The sequence below is a fragment of the Trachurus trachurus genome (assembly GCF_905171665.1).
Source record: "Trachurus trachurus genome assembly, chromosome: 23".
Lineage (NCBI taxonomy): Eukaryota > Metazoa > Chordata > Actinopteri > Carangiformes > Carangidae > Trachurus > Trachurus trachurus.
The window spans coordinates 5209119-5226303 of NC_139912.1; the positions used below are offsets into that span (position 1 = coordinate 5209119).

The 17185-nt window shown below is 43.7% G+C and overlaps 1 protein-coding gene across 2 annotated transcripts in view; it reads right to left on the reverse strand.

Moving 5' to 3' along the window:
• Positions 1–17185, reverse strand: part of itih5 (inter-alpha-trypsin inhibitor heavy chain 5) — a 23325-nt gene continuing 6140 nt past the window's right edge. For both annotated transcript variants that reach the window (XM_083999679.1, XM_083999678.1), the window contains 11 exons: positions 16763–16864; positions 14178–14440; positions 13103–13272; positions 12616–12732; positions 8426–8597; positions 7281–7590; positions 4395–5083; positions 3570–3623; positions 2682–2798; positions 1773–2150; positions 1–384 (listed from right to left, as the gene is read on the reverse strand). In XM_083999679.1, coding sequence (XP_083855805.1) covers positions 122–384; positions 1773–2150; positions 2682–2798; positions 3570–3623; positions 4395–5083; positions 7281–7590; positions 8426–8597; positions 12616–12732; positions 13103–13272; positions 14178–14440; positions 16763–16864 — 2635 coding nt within the window. In that variant the 3' untranslated portion in view covers positions 1–121. The remainder of the gene's footprint in view (positions 385–1772; positions 2151–2681; positions 2799–3569; positions 3624–4394; positions 5084–7280; positions 7591–8425; positions 8598–12615; positions 12733–13102; positions 13273–14177; positions 14441–16762; positions 16865–17185) is intronic.

Sequence of the window (17185 nt, forward strand, 5' to 3'; positions counted from 1 at the left end):
AGAGCTGAAATGTGATGTTTGAACCCGTTTGGATCTGTTGTGATGTGATAATGGTGGATACAGGATAAAAAGGGAGTTTAGTCAAATAATTAAATGCAGCACGAGAGTTCATGGCGTCACCTCACGCCTTGTTAGTGCCGTGCGGCCACGCCCCCGTGTCGAACATGTGCGACATCAGATAGTCCTCGTACTGTCCGTCGATCAGCTTGGCGGCGTTGTTCCTGGCGAACCAACAGTCCACGCTCTGCGTCCCGCTGTAGATCCGCCGGGTCTTCTGGACCACCGGCACCGAGCGGTCCTTCACCTTCAGCACCGGAGAGGGCTTCACGCCACCGCCGTCCGCAGGAAGCTTTGCCAGTCCCACCTCCTCGTACAGGAACTGACCTGGAAGCAGATCGGATCAAAGAAGGGTTGAGTTTCTACAGATGTTGGTTCAACCGTTGTTGTGATCGTTTCTGCTCAGAAAGGTAAAAAGGATTTGGTTTCCACTCAGAGAATCAAAGCAAATTCACCTTCCTGATGGTCTACTGGCTAAAATCTTGGCTTTACTGGGCTCAAGACCTTCTTTTCCCCTGATTTCATTTTCTGTCCATCTTGAAAATTAAGCAACAGGTGCAGGAGTTTCCTCAGAACTGACCTCTGACCTGTAGGAGATGCATCTGAAATACTAAAACGGACTCTTATATAAACTGATGAGAAGAATCTTTCCAGTCAAAATGAAATGTTTTCTTGGCTTTTTACTCAACCACGTGAGATAAACCCCAATGAAAACAGCTTCACGGCCGCTCTGGGCCCAGAGAGGACATCACTGCTGACCCCGCTGGTTACAGGCCTCGGGATGGTGCTTGTCTGTCGATCAGGACTAAGAACCTTTACATCTGGGTTTCTATGAAATTCCAAAGTATTTTGATGTCCCGCTGAATATTATCACGTTAAATCTTCAGCTGATGAATGGGTTGAAAACAAACAGCTGGATTCCCATTTACTCTGCTGTAAGTATTGATCTCCATCCTTTCTGAAGAAAATTTCAAAACTGCCCTTGGAGCTTTAGTTTGGCGTTATATCTCATTAGGAATAACAGTATTATTATTATTGTAAAAAGTTTTGTTTTACTTTTTTGTTCCCCCTCTTCTTTTCTTGATCTAGATCTGGTGTCACTCTTCGGTTAAACTCGTCTTTTTACACTTGCCACTGTGATTTTTAAAGGGATAGTTCAACATTTTTGAAAATTGGCCAATTGCCATAATCCCTATAGTTTTATGAGTAGGTTTGTTACTTTTAATTGTCGGTGCAAGATATTTTTAGAACGGCAGAGCAGAGCCCCGAGCTGCTCAGAGCTACACTATGGAGGCTCATGGGATTTCTTGATTTCCCTCATCAAACTCAGGTAAATTCATGCAAAACCACTGATGCGCCTTCCCATCTGGGGCAGTTTTTCGGCAAGCAGTCTCTGCATTTGCCTCAAAAACAACTTGTTCTGTTATTATCTCATAGCGTGGTGAATGTGCAGGTTACAACTTGTCCACCAGAGCGTTTTGGAGTTGTTGGATTGTGTATTTGATGAGTTTGATGAGGGAAACCAAGAAATCCCATGAGCCTCCGTAGCGTAGCTCTGAGCAGCTCGCGGCTCTGCTCCGCCGTTCTAAAAATAGCTTGCACCGACAATTAAAGGTAACGAACCTACTGCTATGACTATAGCGATTGTGGCAATGGGCCAATTTGCCAAAATGTTGAACTATCCCTTTAAAGCCCAGTCCCGTGCTGACACTCACCCAGCAGACCGTGACAGTTGTGCGACAGCCCCTTGCTGTTACCGATGTAGAAGCCCAGGTGGTCTCTTTGGTACGGAGCCGGGTTCTTGTACTGATGCAGCAGGATCACGAAGCTGATGTTCCCTCCGACCGTCACCGTCACGTTCAACTTCCCCACGATCGACACCGACAAGGCGCCGCTCTCCACGGCGGCGGTGGAGTGGCAGGGCAGCACGATGCGGTCCCGGCCGTCCAGGATGACCTTCTTCGGGGTCACCTCGATGTAGGCGCGCCGGGGGTGGTCCACCACGACGGTGATGGTGCTGAAGTAGGTGCGCTGCTGCTTGTGGCTGCCCGGTGGAGCCGGGGCGCCGATCAGCTTACCGTTCACCGTCACACCTGGAAAACGGAGGTGGAGCAAGGATGATTTAGTGGCATAAGACTTTTTTATCATTGATAGTTTCTCAAAGGAGGTTAAATCGCAAGCAACTAGACTTGGTTATTTGTCTGGGAAGACGTTTCACCTCTCATCCAAGAGGCTTCATCAGTTCATGTACGCATCTGACCAGGCTGGGACTGGTCCAACTATCTGGTGTGGAGACCCAGGTATTTAACCTCTTGTGTGGGCGTTCACAAGGGTGATGATGTCACTGGTTCCCTTTTGTGCTCCAAGTGCCAACGACAGTCGTTTAAGTGACTGTCTTTGGTGGAAAGTTGGTTTCGACTTCGTTAGTGCCCTATGTTGTTATAATGACAGTCGTTGGAGTCACTTGCCACTTGTGAACAGCCTCTTGGATGAGAGGTGAAACGTCTTCCCAGATAAATAACCAAGTCCAGTTGCTTTCGATTTAACCTCTTTTGAGACCTGGTCAAATGAGAATATGCACAGGATCATTGATAGTTGTTGATGGTCTGCAGTGAGACTCTCACCTGAGTGCTTGTGGTCAGATACGAGGCGCAGGATGTGTCCGGGCTCACCGTTGATGTTAAAACACACGGTCAGTTTACTGAGGGGGAACTCCACCACAAAGTGAGGGTCGCCATCAGCTGGAGAAGAGACGGTGCATTTAGAAAGCGAAATACCCCAGTTTGGGAGCATTGCATTTACTGAATTTGACTTATTTCTGGTTGAAAAAGGCCTAAAACTGTGTGAAAAAATGAGATACGAGTTGAAGAGTTTGACTTTTCTTTACATAGAGCCATGACGTCAGATTTTCAAAGGACTCGTACTGTTGTGTTTGCATGAGCTCAGTTTATAATATGTGCAGTGGTTTAGTTAACGTCTCCTCAGGCCTGTGAGAACCAGCTCAGATGAACAGAGGAGAGATGAGATGAGAGGAGATGATAGAGCCACAGTAATGACAGGGTCATTAGCCCTCGCTAACTGCCTCTGATGGGATCCCTCTCTTAACTGTAACACATGCACAAACATCCACTTTTGAACTCTTTACTCTGTCCCCTTCGCCCACAGTGTGTGTCTGTCTGTGTGCGTGTTCTTTGTGAACACGCACTTGCATGTCGAAACTGCCACGTAGGGCCTGTGTTGGTATTTCAATTAGACCCCTGCGTGTTTTTTCCCTCGTTTTCCAGGTCATGTTCAGAGGCGTCCCTGAACCCCTCGCTGTCTGTGTGATCACTGCCGACCGGCTCAAGAACATCTAAATTACAGGTCGCCCACACAGAGGGTGTAGAGAGAGAGTCTACTGTACATTCCCCTCTTCGCTTTTAAAGTCTTACTGTGTGTAACCAACACTATATAATGTTTATAGAATATAGGGTTAAGCAGCTGAAGCATGCATAGAGAGAACATGGAGTTACCTGATGTTTTGGAGACGGTGATGGATTTCTTGGCCGGTCTTCTTTCAACTTTACCTAAAAGGGAAGAGAATATTTATCTTCTGCAAGGAGTCAAAGGGCTGCCATTGTTTAGGGCTTCCTCTTTTAAATTTCCATATGGGTAACCCCCAACCCCAACTCAGTTTACAAAAGGCTCTAAAGAGTTTGTAGTTGGCTCCTTTGCAGACAACATTAGCTGCAATTAGCTTGGAGTCATGACCTTTACAATGACTTCCAAAGGTGAACCAGTCACATGATGATTGACTGGATAGATGCTAACGTCCTTGGATAAAGAAACAAGTTGTAAACAGTTAAGGGTACGGCTGTGCCAAGGTGTTGCCTATTGCTAGCCATACTTTCACTTAGGCTAAATGAAGACAAATATAATTCTGCAAGTAAAAAAAGAGGAAGCTGTTTATAGCCACATAAACTAGCTTAATCAGCAGCTGTTTACACCTGTTTCTTGCTGTTTGAAATTAGCGTCCCCAATGTTAGCAAGCTCAGTCATTAGCGACAGTCAGAGGTGACCAACCATGTTAGCAACAAACAGACGCTGTTTGTAAACAGCTGTGTTATTTAGGCAAATTAGCATATTCTTCAAACTAGCCTAATGACAGTCTGTCTCTTGCTAGTGAAATTAGGTGTTTGAAATGAGATGACTCAATGTTTGCAAGCTTTGTCATTAGCACCAACTTCAGGCCAGTAACGGAAAAGGACCAACTTCGCAGAACCGGATTTATCTTTGGTTTTCCGTTGGGACTTTTTCAGACACTCTCTACAACCACCATCTAGGAGACACAACCTCACCCAATGTGTTGCTTGCAGGTGAAGTCTGTCTTCCTGGCTGTCTGTTGGATTTCTCTGGTTTTCCGTCCATTTCCTCCGTTTCGTCCGGCAGCTCATTGGCCGCAGAGACACCCTCCCCAGCTGCCGGGGGAATGGTGGGCGTTGGCGCCATGGTGCCGTCGGCCAGGACCTCGGGCCTCTCCACCACCATGTTGGTGAGGGGGGTGAGGAAGTGGTAGGTCAGCGAGAGGTTAGTGGCCTTATCGATGTGGCCTTCCCTCTCCTTGCTGGTTTGGCTGCGTAGCCTCGACCGCAGCCCTTCCTTGACGCTCAGGAAACCCCACACTCGTTCCACGAAGTCTTCCGCTACTGCTCCCAGAGCGACGCCTAGTCCGTGAGCACCCATTGACCCCGGAGGCCTCGGACCGGACGCCATCGCGGTCGTAGCTGCCTTGACGTGCTTCTCGGTCTCGATCTGCCGGTGCCGTAGGGGGACGTCCGTCTCCAGGATGATGCTCTTGTCGTTGTTGCTGGCCGTCACCTGGACGTGGAGGGACTCTGCACTCTGGTTGGTCAGCTTCCCGGCGATGACGATCTCAGAGCCGTTGAAGTAGTTGGTGAACATGTGCTGCGTGACGTACCGGACGGAGTCCTCGGTGTAGTTGATCCTTATGTCGGAGAGCAGAGGAGTTCCTATCTCGTCATAGAACCTGAAAAGGGACGAGAAGAAATCAAGGATTGCAGTAGACGACTACAGAAAGGCGACAATCGCATTACGTATCACATAAAGTATCTACAGTAAGGGTGGGTAAGAGTTTCCAAGTCATCAGACAAATATTTGATCCTGGTGGGACCTTCAGCGGCTTACATTGTGTTCATGACTACAAAAAACAAAACAAAACACATAATTTGGAGGCTCAAAGTCTGGCAGACTTTGTGTTTAGCATCAATAATATCTGCATTTTCCTCCTGAGATCGTCAAGCCATCCTGCAGGGAACCTCTTGGCTTAGGTCCTTTGCTCAGGGGCATATAGAGCAAGGAAGGTTGTTATTCTAGATTTCATCAGATGTTGTGTTTATCCAAACATGGCACCTTCCGGGGCATTAAACCTGCTTGTCTAACCCCCTTTCAGCCACTGCAACCCCACTTCAGGGTGTGTGCACACATTCATAAAGGAGTGTGTGTATAAAGCAGAAACCGTGCATGTGTGTGTGTGCGGCCCATCCTTGTTGTCACGCTGCAGTAAACTTCCTCACCTCTTAACCAGCGTGTTTGTTCAAGCAGGACCAGGGCTATTATCTGTGGAGTCTATCTGTTAACCCCACGTACATACTCAGACGCAGGTTTCACAACACACACGCATTCCTGCTCCACTGAACAAACACGGAGTGTGCCCGAGTGCGGAAGAGAGAGAGAGAGAGGGGGGGAAGAGGGTGGTGTGTTAAAGACAGGAGGAGAAGAAGGGGGGAAAAAAGGTCCAGGAGAGAAAGAGGGTGGCTGTCTGTGTCTGTCACATGGCGAAGTTGATTAAAGAGGTCTGTTGTCAGCACCGTCACATTTCCTCCGTAGCTCGATGAGAGATGGAGGTGCGTGTCGGACGTGGGAGAGGGGAGGGATTAGGAGAGCTAATTGCTTAATAAGAGTTGGATTAGACTTTTATGAGAGGGAATTAATTGTTTCTTTTAATATTCACTTACATTATTGTAAAAAAAAAAAAAAAAAAAAAGCTGTATTGACATTTTCATTTTTAATTTCCATGCGTGTTTTGAGAGATAATCCTGTTTGATTAACGAGCGATTTCTGGGAAATGCAGCGCAGAAACAGAACAGAACAGAGTGAACCAAAGATGGAGACAAACAAGAAAATGAGGACCATGCATGAAATTTTTGGAAAGTTCATAAAATCACGGAGCAGATGCAACAATCTCTTATTACAGAACCGTGGGCAGGCTTTGTATTTCTAAAGAAATGTCTACTTCAAAATAAGGATTTTTTTTTCTTTTTTAGATGGTTCACAGTCAGGTTGGGGGTTATTTATTTATGATGACAAATCCAGACCATGCAAACGAGCATTTCAGACCAATGTTAACCTTAATTTCACAATATTTTCACACACAACGTTAAAACCATCAGCAAAGTCTAAGAGTGAACTAGTCTTAAAGGGATAGTTCACTCAAAATTCAAATTGCACTCATCATCTACTCACCCTCATGTCGATTAAGGGCTGGTTCGTCCAAATTAGACGGACCAGGAAGAGGAGCTTCCGCTACAAACAAGCTTGAAAAATAGACTTATTTAATTTTTTTCGGAACAATTTCTCATGTTGGGGCTTCAATACAAGACGGACATTACATACGAGCAGCATGGAGGTATTTGGATGATTTTTGGTGTGTCTTTTTGTTACGAAGAAAAGTGGTATCCATTTGCAACCGTTATATGGACATGCACTGCTACGCCGAGACCCCCTGTAACTCAGAGAAGCCACGGAGGACTCTGAAACTTCTCCCAGCCCTTAGTCGACATGAGGGTGAGTAGATAATGAGTGAAATTTGAATTTTGGGTGAACTATCCCTTTAAATCAGTTCGATGTTTGTTTCTCATTATCCCTCCTGACCCTGTTGTAGAGTCAACCTTGGACCAGCCTCAGGCCAAAGAAATGAACTCATGTTCGTTTTTCTTGTCTTCATTAGCTCTGTGGGATCAATTGGACCTTTAATAGCAGGAGTTGCCAGAGGAAGTTCGAGTGTAGGCCATTTAGAGTCTGAGATAATCAACAATCGCCTCAAAAATCCCAAGATGGCCATTTTGACATCTGGGAAAATTAGATTTGGACACTAGTGAGTCTTTGCAGGGCTGCAGGGCTGAGTCAGACCACCAGGTAAAGTCTAAACACACTCTCTCTCTCACCCTTTGAGCATGGAGCTGGCGTCGGCCTCCTCGTTGATCCGTCTCATCATCCCACAGTTCTCCAGGGCCATGCGCTCCAGCAGCCGATAATCCACATCGTTTCCAATGCCGATGGTGAAGATGCAGAACTTCTCCTCCACGGCCCCGCGGGTGTTCCCCAGGATCACCGTGGACTGGATCTCCCCGACGGTCGGCCGGCCGTCGGTCAGGAAAATAATGAGGGACACGCTGTTTGGGCTGGAGTCGCGGCCCGAGAGGTAACGACGAAGCAGAGAGGAGCCGGTCTGGATGGCGTCGTCGATGTTCGTGCCTGGAGTGGAGGGAGGCCGTTGGAGATTAGTAGCTACTCGTGAAAATGTCAAGGAGATGGAAATATATTTTATTGCCCTGGGGCTAAATGAAAAACCAAAGCTCATTAAACAAGATTTTTTCCACTTTCAGCGAACATAGTGAGCGTTAAGGGTTATACAGAGTAGATCTTCACACTCAAGTAACACATTCGATCATCTATCACAGGGGTTCTCAACTAGTCTCACTCTGGGCTCCACATTTTCCCGTGGTCATTAAGTCGCGACCCACTTTTATAGAATTCAAACCAAGATTTTTTTTTTAAAGCCTTTAAAAACTCATTTTGCTTTTTATTGAGCAAAGTGCATTTCAGAGCACATGAATGAAACTGAGGAGGACCATGACAACTGCATGTACTAAGTGAATAAAATAATATCAAACTGCACAAAATGGAGACCAACGATATATTTGACTTCTAATGCATCTCTGCATTCAGAGCATATTCACAAAAGTGAATAAATATCAAATTGCACAAAATAAAGACCCACAAAACAAAACAAGATTCACTGCATTCAGGCCACATTAATAAGAAACTGAGATCTTTGCATTCAGAGAAAATAATAAGAAACTGAGAAGGACCATTACAACTGCCTTTCAATATAAGTTATTTTTCAAAATAAAAGACATGTCCAACATCAGATGTGCATTAAATATTATTTACTTTTTTGACCAGCTGTCCGCGACCCGTCCAGAATGGGTCCGCGACCCACTTTTGGGTCCCAACCCACCAGTTGAGAACCACTGATCTATCAGAATACAGGAGTCATCATGTGACGTTTTGGCCGATGAAGACTCACCTCCTGTGGGCATCAGGGTGAAGATGAACTTCTTGGCGTCTCTGATGGTGAGAGGTGTGACGGGAACGAGGCGGTCGGGCTGCCAGACCTTGATCTTGTTGGAGAAGCTGATGAAGTTGAAGTGATCGTCAGGACGGAGATCCCTCAGGATGGTGAACAGAGCGTCTTTAGTCTAAAGGGAGGACGACAAATAATCAGTTTCAACATCATGAAAACTGTCTTGAATATGAAAACAAGTGTCTGTTCTGCTGGAGAAACTCTTGTTTATGTTCTCTCTCTCAAACAAAAGCGCTCTTCAGATGATGAAACTCTGAGCATATTGATGACGAGACATATTGGCACTGACTCGGTATCGGAAAAGTGACCAGGCTAACTGGTTAGCATGCTAACTTGAGGTCAAACATGTAACGTGAACAGCTGCTAATACCAACGATGGCTACATAGCATTAGCAAAACCTACAGTATATAGGCTATTGATGGAGAGGTTTGAATAAAATGAAAATATGAAAGAAAACCATTGGGGATCAGCATCACACCCTAAATCCAGAACAAACTATTGTTTGCTTCTCATGTCTACTTGAACTTTGATAACTTTAAAATAAGTTTCAGCATTGATTTAAATTGAGTTAAGTTGAATAAAGTCAAAAAATCAAAGTAAAGGTGCTGTTTCTTTCTGCCCCCTCGACTTTATGAAATCCAATAGGCTCTTTCCTGGATAATTTTATGCATATTCCTCCATCTACATCATAAACTTGGATACAAACTGCATTTAAGCTCCGTGGGTCCACGAGTATTGACAGGAATTTGTAACATATACAGTTTACATCTGTTTCATATCACGTATGTTGTATATATATGTTCTGTTCTTGATGCACAGCCTGGTCATGGTCTCTGTAGCGTAGCCGTCCATTATTGTCAAAAAAAAAACTATAGAAAAGCTGCAGTGGTTGGAAACAAACCATCAGTCAAACTCGCAGCCTTTTGATGAGCTGTGGTGTTTTTCCTCACACGTGTTAACAATGTTGAAAAACCAGTGTCAAGAATAATTATAAAGTGAGTTTTGTGTATGTTTTACCTGTCATGCAAAAAGATGAACTTATGTTTTTGTGGGTTTTGAATGGCTTCCATATGTCACACAATGAGTGTATGACTGTGCATTGACGCTGACACTGCTTTGACGTCAACCTTCATCGCTTTGATTCTATCACTTTTTTTTCTGCTCCTTAAAGCAGATATCAGCTTCACGGCCGTTTCGGCTAATGCTGCGTTCAAGGCAGGCTTTTGAAACCGTAAGTTACAGCTTCAAGTCACAACTACGACTTGGTAGCGTTCCAGGTAACCCGTAGCTCGTGTTTTTACCATCCTGTTGTCTGTGAAAGTTCCCTATAACGGCCACTCGTAACTTCCGACCCGTGAACTCGTACCAGATCGAACTGGTATGACTTCACAGGAAGGAAAAACACAAAGTACGAGTTTCTTTGAACGCACCATGAGTTAGCAGCCCCCGCCCTTGTCAGGCATCAATTGGTCCTCGTGCTACGTCACCACATTCACGCGCATCCCTTGGCTGCACACACAGCCCTTCATGCCGTTCTCTCTCCTCATTGGATAACACTTGTATCCCACAAGGAAAATTTTCTCCTCGGGTTACAGCAGAGCAGAGTGACGGAGAGACTCGTGTTTAGGCTGAAATACTTCATGTAAGTGATTGCTGACGGAAAATAGGACTATTTAGGACTTATATTAACAAAAACATTCCACTGATATCTGCTTTAAGTTAGCATGCTAACCAGTTAGCCTGGTCACTTTTCCGATACCGAGTCAGTGTTGCGTCCAGTCTGTCTTGTCATTAATATGCTGAGAGTTTCATCATCTGAAGAGCGCTTTTGTTTGAGAGAATAACATAAACTAGAGTTTCTCCAGCAGGACAGACACTCGTTTTCATATTTAGACATCTTTATCCATCCACAAGTGAAACATTTTCTGGATGAAACTTGATGCCAGATCATAAAATCCAAGTTTTCAGGTTTTGGAAAAATAAGCCACTTGTTCATAGACTCAGAGTTTTTTCTTCCCTGACTTCATGTCATTGGAGATTCGCAGCTCTGCAGCTCTGCAGCTCTGCAGCCCAGAGCGTGGGTGTGATATATAATTTTGTGTATGGGCTGTATACAGCCGGGGTCAGAGCCTCAGACTGACCTATACTCTGAAGCCCTCTATTGTGAAGCCACATCAAAACACACTTGTTCTGGTCCTCCTGCACTCCATTGGGGGCTGACGATGGGCAGAGGAGGAGGGGGGACGGATCAAGTGGGGTCGAGGGATCTGTTGTCTAGAAAGTTCCATTACCCCATAGGCACTGACCTTCCTCCCTCACAGCTCGGCCTTGTGCTGCTGCTGCTGCCTGTGTTTCCACTTTTCTTTCTCCACTGAAAGTCTGTTTTTCACTTCTCCTACTCTCTCTGCTCCTTCTCTGCGCTCATGGCAGCTGCAGGGATCAGCTCCGATCTGGCTAAAGAGGGGGTTGGAGGGATTACGGCGCATTTACAGATGGAGGAAAATAAAGGGGTCTGATATTGATATTCCAGTGTGGGAGTGAGTAAAGAGGAGGAGGAGGAGAAGGAGGAGGAGGGGTCTGGTTTCACATCCAATACACGCATTGAAATGACTGTAAACGGTTTAGTATGGGAAGCGAGGGCTGTCTGAAAACTCATCAGATTTCCAGCGACACACTCCAGGAAAATAAAAATGATTTCACATGCAGAGCTTCAGCTCCAAGGTGGAACTGTGACATTGTTGTATTAGACTTTAATGTAAAAACAATACACCAGTATGTGTGTGAGTGTGTGTCCAATCTACGCTAATTAGGAGTTTCCCTCAGGTTTACCTTTGGAGTCAAAAAGTGAAATCAAATCCAAATTTTACGGTCCAAGACAATGTTTTTCCACATCCAGAATCCAAACAGACCTTTGTTAGAGATACAACTCAAAGTCTAGATATAAACGTTTTCCAGAGCTTTTGATCCAATCTCACAGTCTTCATCAACAGGTAGAGACTTCTTCATAAGCCCATCTGCTGATGGAGTGATGAAGACCATGGTGTGATAGTTCAAAGCTAATGAACTTGGCCTCGGAAAACACATGGCTTCACAATTATTAACACTCTGCATGTTAATGTGGTTAAAAAAGCACATTTTATTTTGAAATTCAAGATGCCAAAATGAAAGAACTTTGTGAATTTGTCTCCTGGGACTGTATGTGTCTGTCTGAGCCCTTAAATCTCGGATGTCGGAGCTTCCCGTAAACAAGCAAACGCACCATCATCTTCAAATCAGGTTCAGCTGTAATTATGACGCAGCGGTAATAAATTCATCAATGAAATAAAAGCCTGTATGAGCAGAAATAAGTTTCAGATGTGGGTTAATTAAAGAGTTGGTGGTACGTTTGCTGCGGCTGTTAAACTCAGCAGTAGTTTCTAGGGCTGGGACGATATGCTTTTCTCCCGCTTCGATTCTTCTACGATTTTTTGGATGGCGATTCGATTCAAATTGCGATTCTACGATATTGCCGATTCTCTCGATTTTTAGTCTGCATTTTTAACATTTATCTGCACACAAATACTGTAGGAGCCTATAAATTAACATATTCCATTATAAAGTGAACTTAAAGCAGAAGTAAGCGGAAAAATTGTGTTAATATAAGTCTTAAATAGTTATATCTTCCGACAGCAATCACTTATATAGAGTGTTTGGTCTGAAACACGGGTCTGTCAGTCACTCTGCTCTGCTGTAAGCCGAGGAGAAAACTTCTTGTATACTTCCATGTATCCTACAAGCTTTATCCAATGAGGAGAGAGAACGGCATAAAGGGGCGGTCCTCTCTGTGTGCAGCCAAGGGATGCGTGTGAATGTGGTGACGTATAGGGACGAGGACCAATAGATCCATGACGAGGTCGGGGGCTGCTAACTCCATCGGCTGACAAGAAAATAGCCAAAACGACCGGATCGCCTGTACTCTCTGTATGTAAAAAGGCTAACAAATGCACATTGAACAATATTTTTAAAAATTCAAAAAAAATAATCGATTTTTAAAAAAAAAAAAAAAAAAAACAATTCAAAAATCGTCAAAAAAGATATGTAAATCGATTTTTTCTCCCACCCCTAGTAGTTTCAGCGAGCGCGCTTCCATTACCTGTTTGATCTTGGTGCCCAACATGGAGGCGCTGGTGTCGATCACAAACACCACGTTCTTGGGCACGACGGGCAGATCTTTGGGAGCAAAGTAGTGGACGAAATGTCCGTTTAAAACCTGGGAAAAGACATAGAGAGACAGAGAGAGAAAGAGAGGAGACTGAGGTCAGGCAGCAGAAGCAGAGGTCGACTTCAGTAGTTCATGTGAAGACGAAGATCTGCTCTGAAGACAGACAGACAGAAGAGTTTGGCAGCCGACTGAGGCCGGTGGCAGGAAGCCAGAGAGATGAATGAGTAACAGGTGGGTGGACGAGAGTGTGTGTGTGTGTGTGTGTAACTGGATGGGAAATCTGTGTGCACGCATGCAAAATATGGGAACTATTTTTTATGCTTTTTTTTTATTTCCACAGTCTGGTTTTTCTTTATGAAAACCGCCTGTGTTTATTATTTTGTGTCGCAGTTTATAAAGAAGAACTGTTGTTGTCAACCTGAATGTCTCCGATCCCCATGTCTCTCTGCACGTCGTAGCGGATGACGAAATCTCCCAGAATGCCGTTGGTGGTGATCTTGGCCTGCTGGACGATGTTGGGGCTGAAGGTGATCTTGCAGACGTTCTTCTCGTTCTTGATCGTCGTGGTGACGGGAGGATCGGGCTTCGCTGTTAAAGCCAACAAAGACAGGAAGTGTGTTTGTGTTTTAACTGGATCGAGAACAAAAACGCTGAACCATGAGGAAACTGGTTGTGACCTCGGGAGGAACGGATACTCTATAAACTGGTGCCAGGCTGGAAATAAAATATATTTACTCTGTATTTATTAAAGGGATAGTTCACCCAAAATTGAAATTTCATTCATTATCTACTCACCCACATGTCGACTAAGGGCTGGGAGAAGTTTCAGAGTCCTCCGTGGCTTCTCTGAGTTCCAGGGGGTCTCGGCGTAGCAGTGCATGTCCATATAACGGTTGCAAATGGATACCAACTGTCTGTCCAAAAAACATCCAAATACCTCCATGCTGCTCGTATGTAATGTCCGTCTTGTATTGAAGCCCCGAAATGCGAAATTGTCCCGAAAAAAATGAAATAAGTCTATTTTTCAAGCTTGTTTTGTAGCGGAAGCTTCTTGAAGCTCCTCTTCCCGGTTTGTCAAATTTGGACGAACTGGGAAGAGGACAGACCTTGGTTCGTCCAAATTTGACGGACCAGGAAGAGGAGCATTTTGCATTTCGGGGCTTCAATACAAGACGGACATTACATACGAGCAGCATGGAGGTATTTGGATGTTTTTTGGTGTGTCTTTTTGTTACGAAGACAGTTGATATCCATTTGCGAACCATTATATGGACATGCAGTGCTAGAAAATGAGTGAAATTTCAATTTTGGGTGAACTATCCCTTTAAGGATATCTACTGTAGCATTATTGAGACCCTGTAATCTCATTTTTGAAAAATTTGATTGCATTTGGTCATTATAATCAGCAAAAGAATGAAATATAGAGCAAAATAAGAGGGTAAAAGTGCATGAATATTACATTTATTCATATATTAAGATTTAAATCTGTAAACCTGGAGTCCTCTGTGCAGTAGCCGGTCCCGTGCTCCTGCCGTTGCGGAGTGGCAGCACCTGCAGGTCCGTGATCAGGGAGTGGTCGACGATGGTGACGTCCAGACTGAGGCGGCTGACCAGCTGCAGCGGCCGCAGGCTGGTGACGTGCTCGTAGCGTCCCAGGCGGCGCTGCAGCAGCTGCTCGTAGGTCAACAGGAAGACCGCACGGTTCCTACCAGGGATTTTCGCCGCCATCCTGAACACCTCCACCTCCGGCTCAGAGCTGCATGGAGGACAAAGAGGGAAACAGTGGCAGAAAGAAATTAGTCAAATAAAAGTTTATTTCCTTCGTTGTTGCTGAGCATTGGAAGAGGAGACTGACACCACTGGGAATATAAAGGTATGAGCTGGAGTCTGGTTCTGTTTGGAAAACCCAGAGAGCTGTAGCTGCTGGATGAACCCAACCAGGATGAGCCAAGCTACGGAAAAGTGAATAATGTCAAACTATTCCTTTAAAACAGGGATGTCAAACATGCCAGAACTGGCCCTGCAGAGGGTCCAATCTGGCCCTCAGGATGAATTTGTCAAGTGCGAAAATTTGAAATTGCACATGTTTTTATCAAGAAATTTCAGGTGGTTCATAATATGTTTTGTAAAGGGATAGTTCAGTAACTGTAAAACATCTTATTAATGTACCAAAACAGAGGAACATTTCAGTTTTTTAGATATATTTAAAAGTTATTATGCTATTATTTTACTGGTCCGGCCCACTTGAGATTAAATTGTGCTGTTTGTGGCCCCTGAACTACATTGAGTTTGACATCTCTGCTTTAAAACATGTTAGAAAATCCCTACAGTTTGATTTGGGAACTGTTTATTACACAGGAAAGTGTGGGTTTGCTTTAGTTGAACCTAAATTCACCTTAAAGGTTCTGTTTTTAAGCTACATTAGCATCAACAACTATTTAATCACCTGAGCATCAGCCGCTACTGTTTTTACTCGGTATCGGAAAAGTGTTCAGATGCTCCGAGGCTAGCTGGTTAGCATGCACTTGTACTGGGTGCTCCTGTATATAAATAAAAATGTACTTACTTACATAACTTCAGGATTAAAGAATTCAAGTTTGATAGTGAATTCATAACTTGAACAGCTGCTAATGCTAACGATGGCTACGTAGCATTAGCCAAACTTACGTAAAGGTTATAGTTTGAAATGCTGTGTTGAATTAGGACAAAATAGCTCTTATTAAAGGTGATTACAATGTATTTATTCAGATTATCTGTTTTTATTTGTGGTACAATTTGATCTCAATACACAATAGCCTACGTTTAAAGTTGCACACACTTTGCTTAGTTGGTTTGAGGTGTGATATTAGCTGAATATTTTGACTAAATGTAGTATTATTGTGACAAGTTTGACTGCAAACAGTAAAAATATGGTGAATAAGACAGAAGAAGGTGTGGATCTGTAGAAGAGGTGGAGCAGTGCAATGAAATGACGAGTCCAAGCGATGACATCATGAAAACAGAAGACGTGTTTGTGTCTGACTCTAATCTCACATCTTCCACTCCGTCGTCCTCCTCCTCCTCTGCTCGGCCCCTTCGCACACAAAATCTCATTTAATAAAATGTCACTTCTCACATGACAGCTGGAAACGTGATGTCACTCTTTCCATAGATCGACTCTGACTGAGCTCACACATTTATACAGAGGACACACACACATACACACACTCTGAAGCCAGCTGGTTGTGGTAAAAGAGGTTGGTAACACTTTGCTTGACGCCTATCTCTATAACGCATTAAAAACATACTTATAATGAGTTATAATGCAGTTATAGCACTGTATAACTATAGTTATAAACACTTATAAATGATCATAATGCTTTATAACAATAATCATAACACACTATAAAGCATTTTATCATGACTTATAAGGTCAGGTATTATAATACGTTATAATTGTTAGTAACTGGCTGACTATGCCAATATCGATAATGCATTATAAATATAGTTGTAATGTGTTATAATTGGCTTTTAAACGTGTATAACTATCATTATAAACACTCGTATATTATCATAAGATTTTATAACATTAAGAATAATACATCATAGAGCATTTTATAATGGCTTTAGGTCAAGTATTATAATAGAGTTATAATGTGTTATGCTTATTGTTATAAATTTACGAGCATTTATAATGATAGTTATACACGTTTTTAAGTCAATTATAACAAATTATAACTATATTTCTAATGCATTATCAATGTGGGCATTGTCAGAGAGTTACTAACAATTATAACTTATTATAATTCCTGACTTTATAAGTCAAGATAAAATGCTTTATAGTGTGTTATGATTATTATACAGTGCTATAACTGCATTATAACTCATTATAAGTATGGTTATAATGCGTTATAGAGATAGGCGTCAAGTAAAGTGTTACCGAGAGGTTTTTGTTGCGATTTTATCAATGTGTGTTTACAAAATGGGAACATTAGAGGGAGTGAGTGCTGCTGTGTAATTAGGAGGAGACACCAGACCGTAGGTGTGTCCACATACACACACACACACACACACATACACACTCTCAGGTTACTCTTACCTTGCGTCACCTGACTCTTTGTTCCTGGCTTGGCCCTTCTCCTGTTTGACCCTCTTCTCCTTCGGCGTGACCTCGCTCTGGTAGACTCGCCCTCCGATGATCCTGGTTCACGGGGTCAAAGGTCGAGGATTAGCGTGGCGGCGGCGGCGTTCATATTCAATTCAGGACCACCTACACTGTCACAATTCAACTGGGGCTCCCCCTCTTTCTTTACAAAGGACTGAATCTGCGGCTCCTTATTTTTTTACAGGCACCCTGAACATTTGTGTGTGTGCCTCAACGTCCGAATAAAAGTCGTCACCCTTTCTTGTCTCCTTGCTTTACGTCTCCATAGCAACGGACACATCATAAATCCTCCCCGGCCACTAAATCCTGTTGTAAGGTTGTTTCATAAAACACCTTCTAGAATCTAGACTAAATCAG